The sequence below is a fragment of the Equus caballus genome, chromosome 2, assembly GCF_041296265.1.
Source record: "Equus caballus isolate H_3958 breed thoroughbred chromosome 2, TB-T2T, whole genome shotgun sequence".
Lineage (NCBI taxonomy): Eukaryota > Metazoa > Chordata > Mammalia > Perissodactyla > Equidae > Equus > Equus caballus.
Window position 1 is genome coordinate 110884167 of NC_091685.1, and position 14369 is coordinate 110898535.

General features: G+C 35.8%; 1 protein-coding gene across 6 annotated transcripts in view; it reads right to left on the reverse strand.

Annotated features, from left to right (window-relative positions):
* Nucleotides 1-14369, reverse strand: part of AFG2A (AFG2 AAA ATPase homolog A) — a 309252-nt gene that overhangs the window by 56083 nt on the left and 238800 nt on the right. For all 6 annotated transcript variants that reach the window (XR_002806528.2, XR_011436155.1, XR_011436156.1 and 3 more), the window contains exon 15: nucleotides 11724-11888. Coding sequence is in view for 3 of the 6 variants with exons in the window: in XM_003364517.5 (XP_003364565.1) it covers nucleotides 11724-11888 (165 nt within the window). In the remaining 3 variants the exon portion in view is untranslated. The remainder of the gene's footprint in view (nucleotides 1-11723; nucleotides 11889-14369) is intronic.

A 14369-nucleotide genomic window follows, 5' to 3' on the forward strand; every position in this document is an offset into this window, starting at 1 on the left:
AACCCTAATTACCTCTTCATAGGCTCTATCTCCACATAAGGAACATTGAGAGGTTAGGGCTTCAACTCCTTTCAATTCCCTTTTGTGGGAACAGAATTCAGCTCACGGCAGACTCTTTAAAAAATTATAAGCAATTACTATTAGGAAAAAGAAGAAAGAAAATTTCAACTTATTAGGCACTGAGATCTCTCTCTCTCTCTTTTTTTCCTTCACTCAGCCTGTGGCTTTCTCTATGAAGCACATAAAATGGTAGCAATATACATTTTTTTACTTTATTCTACATTTTGTCTATTATATGACTATAAACATGAATTATATATTTATCATCTAAAGTATTGGCTATTAAAGAAGAAAACATATAATCTTTATAGGTGGTTAGCTTATAAGGCACAATCAATTTATATATAGAGTTACATTTAAACAGAGCTTTAAAGATGTACATGGTTCAGGCAGCAAGTCAACTGATTCTTCAAATACCTGTAAAGTTATGTTTAAGGCTCCTTGGAGGTCCTCAGGATGTCTCACTACCGGAGTAGCAAAAATAAAAGTTCAAGGTAATACAGAATATAGTTATATACTATTTTATGCTATAAGACATTACTACAGAAAAAAATTATTATAATGCGGTCTTTGGGTACTAACTGCAATAAACCACCTGGGGTAGCATCCAACTCATGCCTAAGTTAAACCAGATTTTATATTAAGCTAGCTCATGTTAAAACTGGATTCCAATGTGTTCCAATTTTTACACAATTTATAATGTATAATATTGACCAAATCTTCCACTCACTTGAGTTATTTTATGTCCCTAAAACTCAATAATTGATTTCTAGTATTATATACAAGAACAAAACGAATGAAAATATTAATGTAACTTGCTTTACATAATAAATGTTCCAAAATTTGATAAATATTTTTGAAAAAAAATACATAATTTAAAAACACTGAAGGTAGAATTTACCCATGAAAATATCCCTGTAGGGTTCAAAAATAGACTAGATACGGCAGGAAGTTTTTGATGTGCTGTATACAGCAGGTACAAAATATTAATTTCATAGCATAAGTATCTTTTATTAAACTATAAAGAAGCCATAAATGAAACATAAGACTAGCTTCTGTGAACCTGTGCATGCAAGCATATTTCATGCCCGTTATGACCAATTCATTTCGAAATTGACAACTTTTGGATTCATCTCCCTCCTAACCTCCAGTTCTAACACTTAAGTTTATGATAGAGCTAAAAAGAAATGCTGGGGACTACTTCTTTCACATCTAAGAATATTTGCTTGACCTTTTGTATTTTTAAGGATTCTGGCAAGAAGTTAATGCTAGGCAAACTAAATACAATTCTTGCTTTTAAATATAAAACCACTCCTCAAGGATTCTTTTGAAGTGAATAAAAATGTGCCAAGGGGCTGCTTTTGCTCCCATTGAAAGAATGTCTTGTCCAAAAGCTAAAAACAGTTTAAGTGATTTTTTAAAAACAATTCTGAAGAGAAAATAACTAGTTTATGAATTGGAACTTCCACAATGGTATAAGTGGCATGCATATTATACCTAACATTTTTTGCTCATAAATGAACAGAGAAACATTCCCACAAATATTAAAGCAAAACTCATTTTCCAAATTTTAATAGAAAAAAGAGAGGTAGCCATTATTAAAGAACACTAGAAACATATTTGAAGATTAAAAACATAAAATAAAAAAAGAGAGCTGTGCAAATCTTAATAATTCTTTCTACTTTTCTTTCTAGCCTAAGGCAAGGTTAGATTCTGTTTTTAAATTCCAAAAACTTAATGGAGGTTATATTTAAGAACAATTTAATGACTGTATTGCAATTCTGAACAATTTATGGAGTTTTAGTAACATTTGAATAGAATGATCCCTTTGAGAACTCAGAATTACTGTCATCTGGGGATGAAGAATGAGAACATCCCTATGTCATCACCAAACATGCAAAGCTTTTGTCCTTGGCATTAGATTTCTGAGTCTTACCCAAACACTTGGGTTCAATCCCAACTTGAATGAAAGGGCATAGTAATTAGGTGTGCTTATTTCCTAAACAATCATTCTAGTAGAAACAGAAACCCTCAACTTTCTAAAGTTGCAAGGTTCCCTATATTTTTCTTTTTAATTAACAAAACTTACATTAAAAAAAATTAAGTTGTATACAAGGAACTAGGAATTACCTTAACAAATATCCTGAAATAGGGATATTATGTAGACAGTCTGTAAAGAAACATTAACTTTATACACTTAAAAGTAAAAAATACTACACATCTTTAACAAGGAAAAATAAAACTAGAGATTACAGATGTTTATAAATATAAACCAGCTGAAATAAATGCTGCATGTAACTATGAAATATATTTTGAATTTGAAGAATACACTATTAAAACTAAAAACAAGACATACACATGAAACACTCATGAGTATTCATAAAATCTAAGGGAACAAAATATGGAAAAATTAAGCAAATTGTAGATTTTTTATATTAGAGGTCAAATTGGATTTGGTGGTTACAAAAAATATAACAAAAATGATTTACTGAGCACTTGTTATGTGCTTACTAGGATAAGCACCTTATATGAATTATCTCATCTAATCTGGACAAGAGATCTATGAAGTATAAAGACCTTTCTTATCCTTATTTACATACAAGGAAATTGGTCACGTGCTAGGAAATAGGCAGACGTGGCTTTTGTCATTTCTCATGCCATAAGCCATTTGCTTAAGTGAAATGCAGCTCCATGGTACAAAATGTTCTTCAAAGAAGAAACAGCTTTCAAATATATTAGTGGCATACTTTTTGTATAGAGTTATGCATCACTTAACAACAGCAATATGTTCTGAGAAATGCATTGTTAGGTGATTTCGTCATCGTGTGAACATCAGAGTGTACTTACACAAACCTAGATGGTACAGCCCACTACATGTCTAGGCTATATGGTACTAATCCTACAGGACCACTGTCGCATACATGGTCCATCATTGACCAAAACATTGTTATGCAGAGTACGACTGTATAGATAAATTAGGACTACTTTTAGTAATTAGCCTTCCATCACCTCAAATAAGCAAACAAAAATATCCAACTCTACCAGAATCTACACTACAGAATAAACAGCAGGCTCTATACTTTTTTAAATCATAAGTTCCTCTCAAACTGGTAGAAACCCCAAATTTTATCATTCTTTTGAAACTGAAGAAGCACAGATTAAATGTGCAAAAACTCTGGAGAACCAGCGTGAGTCAACAGAGAGACTGAGAATTTGGAAGAGGAGAAACAAGGTAGAATGTTAAAATGCTTAACTCAGCATTACTATTGGCCTAAGTAATTCTTCACAGATACAGATTTAGCCTGGATACCACACTTGGGGACTAGATTATCAGGGAGATCTTGGCTAACTTGTTGCCTTGATATACTGCTTCCCTATAAAGGGGCTTCAGTATTCGGCTATAAAATGCTATATTAAGCCTGCTGCCAGCCAGCCTCTCATTCAGCATCCATTTCCTTTCTGACTAATACTTCTCGTAATCTGACAGTAGTTTTAAACGCTTGGCAAGGAGTCAGTAATACAGGTACGGCAGCACAAGGTGTTCTGGAGGATGATTTGCTTTGGTGTAAACATCCTATCCAAAATAGCCTTCAGGTAAAGTGAATTAAGGTTCTTTTTTTTGCCAATTTCAGGAGAAGTCAAAGTTTAGAAATACAGAGAATGTTTACATCTCCATACACTGCAAGTTTTAAAAACTGTAAGTTAAAATGAACAACATAATAACTTTGTAACTTTTACTTACTTTCCTGATAAAGATTTCAGTGAAAAAGTGTGCTGCTGCATTTTTCCATTTTATAACACTTTTTATCCTAATGCCTTCAGAATCAGAAATTGAACTTAACTAGCTATTCTTAAGGAAGTTGAAAAGCAGAATAATTAAAGGTCTCAGAAAAAAAATCAGTGGGCCTTGGGATCTTTGAACAGGTAAAACTTTCATTTCCATTCCATGGAAAATTGTTAAAGTTTGCTAAGGAGAATTTTATTAAAACCCGATTTCTATATGCTGTCAGTCTTTCAAGGTTCCTGTTCCTCTGGTGCCATGATTAGGATCTCTAGGCCACAGTAGGAAGTATTTAGAGACACTGACCAAGATTCCAAGATCCCAGGTTTCTAGAAGCATTGTAAGGAAAATAAAACTACGTTATATGTCCCTGGAGGTCCAACCTCTAAGGGATTCCTTATACAATTAATTTAATCTATGACAGGTATATAACCACACAGACTTTTAGCACTAGAAAGGATCATAGGGACCATATTCCCACCCCCTTATTAAAATATGAGAACTGAGCTCTAGAGATGATATCTGATTTGGTCAAACTAATACTGTAGTAAATGGTCAAGATGGAACTAAAGTCTAGGTCTTGGCTTTTACCAAACCTCTTCACTACTTAGTATGTAGATTGTAAAATAATGGGGTAGAGGGCTGGCTTAAAAGTTACAGTCTAAATATCTGCTTTTAGTACATTTTGATTTTTGCCCTGGAGAATTTTAGCATAATTCATTTACAACAGGGTAACCATATTTTAGCCACTAAACAGACCTGCAGAAATAAGGTACTCACCCTAGGAGCTTATATAAATTCCAAGTGATAATATAGTTAGAGAACATAATCCACCTGACTTTGAATATTTTGGCCACTCATATCAGGTGCTGCACCTCATGGGAGATTTAATGTGCTAACAATGATCACAAAAGACATCTTTAATATTTCCAACTTATCCTATTCACAATACATTTTTATTCAAGAGCTCATGAGGCAAATCTTCAAGTCACAGAAAGCAGTTTATCTACTTGGATTAAAATCTAAATTTGTTTATTCAATAAACACATATCACCTTTATATGAGGTACTGTGCGAGGCACTGTGAGGGATATTTAAAGGTGGATAAGCCAAAAATGAGACAGCCTTGTACAGACATGAAGATTGTGCATATACAAGGATGCTCAGCTGAGGGGGCAAATAAGGACTTATTGAAATAGGGAAATGCATGAAAGCTCATGTTCTGCTTGACAAGCCTTATACCCTGGCAGGAAGCTGTCACAAGTGGGGTGAAGATGCACCTTTTTCTAATTCACATAAAGGTGCCCAGTAGGCTATCTAGTGGTGGCTTTGGACAAAAATGCCACCAATCTTTCAATAACACAAATCTGACCACGACATTCCTTAATAAATTTTTCAATGGTTCTCCCTGCTTAAAGGAGAAAAGCAAGTTCAGATGATATCCAAGTCCTTCACACTTTTCTGACCTCCTTTTCCTGCTTTATCATCTACTCCTTCCACATGTAGACTCTTTTTCCAGTCATATTTCAACCTTTAACTGGATCTAGAACACACCAAATTCTTTTATGCACCTCTGCCTTTCTATCTGCCAGGGATGCTCCCTTCTCAGCCCTATCCAACTGGGGAACTCCTATCACCCTTTAAGACTCAGATCAACTACCCTCTTCTGGCTAACTAGCCCCTCTCCTTCCATCCCCTCTTGTGTGAGTCACATTCTCTTCTTTCTCCAGTAGTATTCTGCACATCATTAGATCATGCCATATAAACACATTATATATAGAACTTTGTTGTTTATGTCTTTCCCTCTGAACGGCAGGTCTTACTCACAATGCCTGGAGAATACAGTAAATGAAGAAAGAAAAACATAGTTTCTAACTTAAAGTAGCTTACAATTTTTGTGAGGGTGACAACAAGATAGCTAAACGCTACTGTACGAAAAGAACATGTAAAAAATGTAAAGATGTTTCATATCTGCTGTTTAGTTTGCTAAGGCACTGTCCCCAAGAGCAGGCAAACCTTTATCAGAGATTCAGATATGTCAAAGGGATCTATGAAACAGTTTCAAAGACTCTTCTGCTGACTCAGAGGCATGAAGAGATCATGAAGAGTCTTTCAGGAGGAGTTGAAAGATCCAGTTTCTGGTCCTGGGTTTGTCACTTACTTGCTGTGGGATCTCAGACAAATCAATTATTTTTGCTTGGCTCTAGTTCTTTTGCTATAGCACTGTTTCCATAGAGTTAGGGTGCTCATAAAAATAATGTATACAAAAAGACATTTAAAACTAGAAAGTGCCACTTTAGTGAATGTTAAAACTGACATTTTTTTTGGTTGGCAAAATGACTTCGAATCCACACATAAATCTATCATTCATCCCACATTACCGTCCACTGATTGAGTGTGAGATAGTGGTTGCTTTGCTGGACTCCAAGAAGTATAAAACCTGGTTTCTGCTGTAGAGAATCTTACAGTTTGTTTGGGGAGATGAGGCAGCTGTTTACATTAAAATAACTACAAGGCAAAATATGGTAAAAACTAAACAAGTAAAACAGAAATCAGTGTAAAGGAGTTCAAAAGTTAGAACAGTCACGATGGTTTCACGACAACGCAGTGATTTCAGGAGGTTGTGTAAGTAAAGAGTATTTTGAAATTCTGAGTATAGATATAGAATTTTAGGCTAAATGCACAAGGAAGAATGGAGAGATAATAAGGACCTCAAACAAGAACAGTAGACTGGCTGGCTACAGCAGCATGTTTCCACAGGGCAGCTTCTGATTCGGTAGGACAGCAGGTCGCAGGCCGTCTACAGGAGGTTGCTAAGTGCTGTGGTGCCCTGCTTCACTTTCTAGACAGGAACACTGCTGCAGCTGCTCTCTAACTACACTACAACGAGTGTCTGAGACCAGGTCAAAAGGTGTCCTGTTCTGCTTTAGGATCTTTATCCCTATCTCAGATGTGTTTTTAGACTGGTCAGATAGGGAGTTAATCTATGCCAGATTCTAATAGTACATTGTTCTTGATTTTCAGTTTGGGGGAAATTGTCACAAGAGGCTTCATGTAGGAAGAGTACAGACATCCTAAGTGGCTATAATTGCTCCTTCTGTTTTCAGTGTGTGGGAGAAAAGAGAGAGGATGTCAGAAGGAACGTTAATCAGCAAGATAGAAAAGTAATTTAAGGCTCTCCCTTTATTGGCTCTAATAGCTCAAGTACAGTGAATGGAACCCTTCTCAAATTAATGAGGCACACTGGAAGGTGATTTTTTAATGTCAAGCTGGCATGAGGACCGTCAGCTATTATTAAACCCAGGAGAGCACAGACTATAAAACAGAACTCAGAGCAAGACACATCATTTTGGTAAAACAGAGATAGACTAAATTTCCATGAAGTTAAAGCTTTCTGAAAACTCAATGTGAAATGTATTTAACTCTAACAAATTGCTTTAAAAAGACTTTAGAGCTAGATTCATAAGATTACACTAAAAATCACCATATTAAGCAGATTTTTATATTTTGAATAAAAGGGTAAGAGGCAAACTCAATTACCATTTAGCCTTCAGATGAATTATCTGGTTATTGAGGCAATGCAAAACATATTACCATCTTGTAGCAACATGATTCAATACTTGAGTGGTAAATATAAATAGTAAACTAAGAGGGGGCAGGATGAGGGGAAGGAATGTTTATGTAACTCTTTATGTGTCAGACATTGTTTCTTGGTGCTTTTACATTTGTTATCTCATTTAACTCAGAACAGTTTCAGGGGCCGGCTCCGTGGCTGAGTTGTTAAGTTTGCGTGCTCCGCTGTGGCAGCCCAGGGTTCGGATCCTGGGCGCGGACATGGCACTGCTCGTCAGGCCACGTTGAGAAGGCATCCCACATCCCACAACCAGAAGGACATGCAACTAAGATATACAACTGTGTACAGCGGAGGTTTGGGGAGATAAAGCAGAAAAAAAAAAAAGAACAATTTCAGTCATGTAGATATTCTACAAATGAGTAAAGTGAGGTTCAAAGAAGTTAAATAACTTGCTTAAAACCACCCTGAAAGAAAAGAGCTACAATTTTATTAAAAATCTACTCAATTGCGACATTAAAATTGCCTCTTTTGGAAACTGAATTCTCAAATCTTAACGTGAAATAAATGCTATGATCATCTACATTATTTATAAAATGTATATTGATACCTGGCTCTTAGATACATTATCAATTTCACTTAATGAGATAATGACTAAAAGGAGGATAACATCCAAATACAAATAAGCAGTCAACCCAAATTTTACAGATATTAGTTGTTGGCTTATGTCATCAAATTCCTACACAGAGAGGAAATTATGTATCTCATTCATCATCTCGGTTCCCAATCACATGGTACATGTGTAATGGGTCCAGTTATGGCTTTCATGTGCATATATTTGTGATTGTTGATTTCCTGTCAGTGGGTAAGATGAAAGTTTTCCTGAAGTAACTAGGATAATTTGATGAAAGACGAATAAATGAAGTGGAATTTGCTACAAATAACTTAAAAAACAAAAATCAAAGCAAAAGAAAACAATAGCTATAACCAAAAAAGACTTATTATTTCCTCCTGAACAGAATTCACATCTGCTTTTAAATGCCAACATGTTTTTCCATGAACTGGGAGCTACAGCCAAGAAGCCAAAGACAATGAGGTTCTGGCCACGGAGGAGTGGCAGGCAGCAGAGATGGCTGAAGGATGCTGCCTGCTTCAGCCACTCTTTAGAGGCTGCTCCCTAGTGAACACATTCCCCTTCCAGCTGGCGACAAACTTCCTCTTGGGACTCCTCTGAGGATAAAAAACATGGTTCATTTCTCTGTATACCTTCTCCAGAGAAGGAAAATGTAGTAACTCACAAGGTACAAGGAGCTATTTCAAACATGGTGCCTGTGGAAGCTTTTATGGAACAATGTTGACTGGGCAAAATAAAGCACCAGGTGAAAAGAGAATATTTTTTACAAGTGACCCCCTGATCCCAGTCTTTTAATGAACACCATCATCTCCATTCCAATCATTCTCTACAACTTTTTAATTAAAAACAAAATCAAAAAATACTCACTACAGTTAAACATTTTATGGTTCTAAAAAACAGAGTGCCAGCAATTTCCTCATCTTTGGCTCACCTGGCCAAATTCTTGTTCATATAGCTAATAGTGTACAGTTAAATAAAATTAATTTTATGTAACATTGAATATACCACTCTCCTGTGAAGACAATTAATTATCAGTATTTTCATTTTTATACCGAAAGTGGCCACAGAGACACTCCAACTCTGAAAAAGTGGCAGTGTCTGTAGCAGGAAGAATTGCTACATGAGGGTTCCTCTTATGAGAAATGAGAATGGGAAGTCTATTTGTCCTAAATATAATTTTTAAAAATCTTTTTTCCTTTTTTTCCAGTTTATTAAGTATTTGTTAAATATGTACTATGTGGTAGGTTCTGTACTGAAGGATATGACCTCAGCCTGGGGAAGAAATAAATTAGTTACATCAGTGGTAAGGTACTGAGTCTGTGGGAGTCAGGTGACTAAAGTTCTAGCTTTGAATTTGTTTCACTATTTAAAAAATCAAAACTAACTTTGGCTTTCAAACATTGCAGTGCCATTTTTATTCTGATGGAAAGAGGGGGAAAAAAGATGAGATCTTAGATTTTATGTGAAGCTAAATTTTATCTGTCTTAAATTCCCTATTTATTAATTTTAAGACTTCAAAAAGAATGATAGTTCTTCTCAAACAATAGGGCACCTGAGTGAATTGCCTAAATATTCAGAAGAAAATCCCCCCAAAACAAAAAATGCGGCACAAACCTGTCTTGTCCAAATTGAAAACCCTAAAACTACTAAAATATAGTTCTGGAATAAATGTCTATGAAGGTATAATAATATATGGTTATAATTAGGACCACAGGGGGATACCTTTCCCCTACTCCAGCATTATGGGAGATAAAAATGTAATTTGAGGAGGGAAAGAATTTTCTGCTACTTTTCCTGTGACTATTTTTAGAAGATCTGATATAAAATTAATCAGACATGAAGGTGCTTATATTTTAGACTGACTAAGACATGTACTACAAAGAACTAGCAAGCTGGTACAATAACTCTGGCACCAAATGAGTTTTTCCCTTTCAGGCAGACAGAAGCTTACTGGCTTTGATTTTTGTTTTGCACTTCTATGTTACCACCATGAATTACTTCCAAGTGAGAAAGACACACTTATACTTGCTAACTGCTCTTCCACTTCACTCAGCTCAAGTGAAAGATTTATGGTTTCTTTTCCTTGCTGTTTCCTATAAACGACATATCATACACATGATGCCAGCCCTTGGTCTCACATCAAAAACCGAATTCTAGAAATGCTGGAGCAGTCAGTTAACAGTAACTATATGTTCATTTTAACTTAATAGATGGTCATGCCAAAGAGATACTCATAAAGATTACTGTTTCAGACAGGACTTGAAGGTGAACACGCTTAATTGCTTCTCAAGGTACTTTCTACTTGGCTTGCCCCACCCTCAGTGGAATTTAAAAAACTAAAGGGGGAAAATCAAATACACATAGTTCATGGCTGAGAAAAAACAATGGGATAGATTTGGGATTTATTTTGGTTGTTATTAGCTATGACAGCATGATATACTAAGTCCAATTCCACATGTAAATTCATCTATAGTACATGTTAATCTCTCCGGTTTTTACAGAAGACAGATAAAAACAATAGGAAGCAAAACAGAATGTGGAATCCCAGTCTGCTGGATAGTTCAGAAGAATGAAAAGAATCTACAACTTGTTACTTTAAAAAGTATTAATTTCCCAGTACAAATCCCTATCAATGGTATTCAGAAGATATTTTTGTGTTGAGGAATATATTCCATATTTTTCTTAAGAAATGCATGTAGAAAAGCTACAAAATTATTACAATGGAATTTTATTTTGTAAATAAAAACAGTCTAAGTAAAGAGTTGCTAAGGACAGAAAAAATGTTTATTTGCCAAACTTAAAATTGTTATATTTTCACAGAGGTCTTGCTGTTCTTATTGAGAGTATATTTTCACAGTTCAGGGCAGACTGTCTCTTTTACAGTTTTTATGAGAGAATCTTTGTTAATACACAAGCAGGTTGAGATAATTTTCCAGAATGATAAAACATGATAATGCCAAGTCTTTTGTACTGCAGAGTGCTTTCATGATATCCTAATTCCCCCACCCCCTTTTTTGTTGGTGAGGAAGAGTGGCCCTGACCTAACATCTGTTGCCAAGCTTCCTCTTTTTTGCTTGAGGAAGATTGTTACTGAGCTAACATCTCTGACAATCTTCTTCTATTTTGTATGTGCAACGCTGTCACAGCACGGCCTGATGAGCAGTGTGTAGGTCTGCGCCCAAGATCTGAACTTATGAATCCCAGGCAACTGAAGCAGAGTGTGCAAACTTAACTACTATGCCACTGGGCCAGCCCCCCTAATTTCATTTTTATGATTTCTATAAGAAAAAGTAGGGAAAGTAATATATCATTTTCATTTGATAGGTCAAGAAATCAAAGTCAGAGAAGTGTGTGACTGGTTGGAAGTTGCTGTATCAAGAAGCCCAACAGAAGAATCTTCTACTTCTAGTTCAGTGTTCTCTCCACTGTATTATGCTACTTCTTTCAAGAATACATTTTGAGAAATAACAGGAGCCAGGTAAAAGCAATTGAGATATAACAGAGGCCAGGTAAAATGCAATTTAATTTAGTGATTACCTGTTACGTAATGCATTTCCTGTTTTAAGATTTCTTAATATATAGTTATTTAAGACAGTTGGCATCAAGCAGTCTTTTTTGCTAATAACCCCAAGCCACCACTTTGCCCCCATCAAGGTATTTTGAGGGAAACTATCTTACCTCTGCTCCTGAATATGAATCTGTTTGGAGGATGAGTTCATCCAGATCAACCTCATTACTGATTGGCATAGCGTGAAACTGCAGGTTAAATATTTCCTTTCTTGTTGCTGCATTTGGTAAAGGCACGTAGATGATTCTATCAATTCTTCCAGGCCGCATCAAAGCCTATAAAGAAGATGGGGTAATGTGATTCACCGAACTCAGAATTGACATTCCACATGAAAGGTATCCAAAGAAAGGGGATGTCCAAAATCTCATGAATAACCCACTATTAATTAGTAATTAACACAAGTACTAGAGATTCTATACTCTATTTCGAAGATTCAAACAAACAATTTCAGATTACTTTTGAAAACAGCAAAGCAATATTTCTGAGAGGTTTTCTGTTCCTCAGCTAACCGTCAGGTCAGTAAAAGATGACTATTTTTTTTTTAGGGAAAGGCGTATATGACTTGCGTTCATCCTATCAAAAGAGATATTTTTGTAACTTCCTGTAATAACTCCTAAGACATGGATTAAGCTGTTTTAGAGAGCCCTCAAAATAGCACAACTCTGGTAAAAGAATACTTCTAGGGCTGAATGTAGTCAAACGAACTTCCCTAACATTTTATTGGAGGCTAATGCCTAAATTATCTTAGAGCTAATGAATTCATCTAATCAGAAAAAATTATTGAGCACGCATGATATACCAGACATTGTTCTTCATACTAGGAAATACCATGAATAAGATACACATATAAAATTGACTGTGCTGATGGTTACACGTGTCTGTGAATATAATAAAAACCATTAAATTATATATTTTAAGTGGGTGAATTCTACAGTATGTGAATTATAACTCAATAAAGCTATTAAAAGAGATATGGGTCTAAAACATGTGTGCATGTGTCTATTGAAGGGATGGGGCAGCCTTTAGTTGAGCTAGTGAGAGAAAGTCTCTCTGAGGAGGTAACTTACACAGATGCCCAAAAGAGTCAGTCATATGAACATCTGGGGGAAGAGCATTCAAGCTAAAGGGAACATCAAGTGCAAAAGTAGGGATGACTGGTATGTTCCAGAGAAAGAAAAAAACCCAATGGTAGAAAGAGTGAATAAAGGGAAAACAGGTAGGAAATGAGGTCAGAGAGAGAGCAGATTATAAGGCCTTAAACGCCATGGTTAAGAGTCTGGATTGCATTCTACTTGTAATGGGAAGCCAATGAAGGTTTTAAAACGGAAGGTGAAATGGTAAGATTTACACAGAAAGATCACTCTTGTGAGACAACACCAAAAGGTCTAAAATATGTGCAATTAGAGTCCCAGAAGGAAAGGAAAGAGAAGGTAGGACAGAAAAAACATTTGAAGGAAAAAAGAGCCAAAAATTTCCCCAAATTGGTAAACAAACAAATTTATACAATCAAGAATCAGTGAATCTCAAACAAAATAAATACAAAGAAAATCACTCCTGGATACATCATAGTCAAACTGCTGAAAACCAAAGATAAAGAAAATCTTGGGGCCAGCCCCATGGCCGAGTGGTTAAGTTCATGTGCTCCACTTCGGCGGCCCGGGGTTTGCCAGTTCAGATCCTGGGCACAGACCTACGCATATTAAGCCATGCTCTGGCAGCATCCCACAGAGAAGAACTGGAATGACCTACAAGTATGTACTGGGGCTTTGGGTGGAAAAAAAAAAGAAAAGAGGATGACTGGTAACAGATGTTAGTTCAGGGCCAATCTTCCTCACACACACATAAAAATAAATTAAAAAAAAATTAAAATTAAAATTAAAAAACCCCCAAGATCTCCGGGCTCAAAATTCAGGGCTCTGAGGAAAAAAAAGAAATTCTTGAAAGCTGCCAGATTGAATACAGGGAACAATGATTTGAATCAGCAATGACTCTTAACCAAAACAATGGAGGGCAAGAACAGCAGAACAATAGCTTTAAAGTGCTGAAAGAATAAAAATGTCATCCTAGAATTCTATTCCCAGTGAAAATATCCTTCACCATAAAGGAAAAATAAAGTCATTTTCAGATCAAATAAAACCAAAACAATTTGTTACCAGCAGATCTGTACTATAGAAAATGTTAAAGAAAGTCCTCCAGGTTGAAAGAAAACGACATGAGATGGCAAATTGAATCTTCAAGAAAAAATGAATAGCATTGGAACTAAAACATCGCAAAAACCTAGACTCCTTCTATCTCCAAAAATTATTCTTTTTGCTGGTATAATCAGAAATGGCATTTCTGGGAGATTTAAGAGACACTCATTTATAAACAGTGAAAAACAGCACATTTCTACACGTGCACTTTTTTGTGTGTGTGTGAGGAAGACTGTCCCTGAGTTAACATTTGTTGCCAATCTTCCTCTTTTTGCTTGAGAAAGATTGTCGATGAGCTAACATCTATGCCAATCTTCCTCTATTTTATATGGAATGCCACTGCAGCATGGCTTCATGAGAGGTACTAGGTCCGGGCCCAGGATCCAAACCTGTGAACCCCAAGCCACGTTCTTAACTATGTCACCAGGTTGGCCCCTACATGTACACTTTTGAAAATGAAGTATCCAGAAAGAAACGATGATAGACGTAAATACAGAAGCTAAGGAAGACAAGAACTCAGAGATAAACATCTTTTAATTAAAAAAACAAAATCCTGAAAATGTA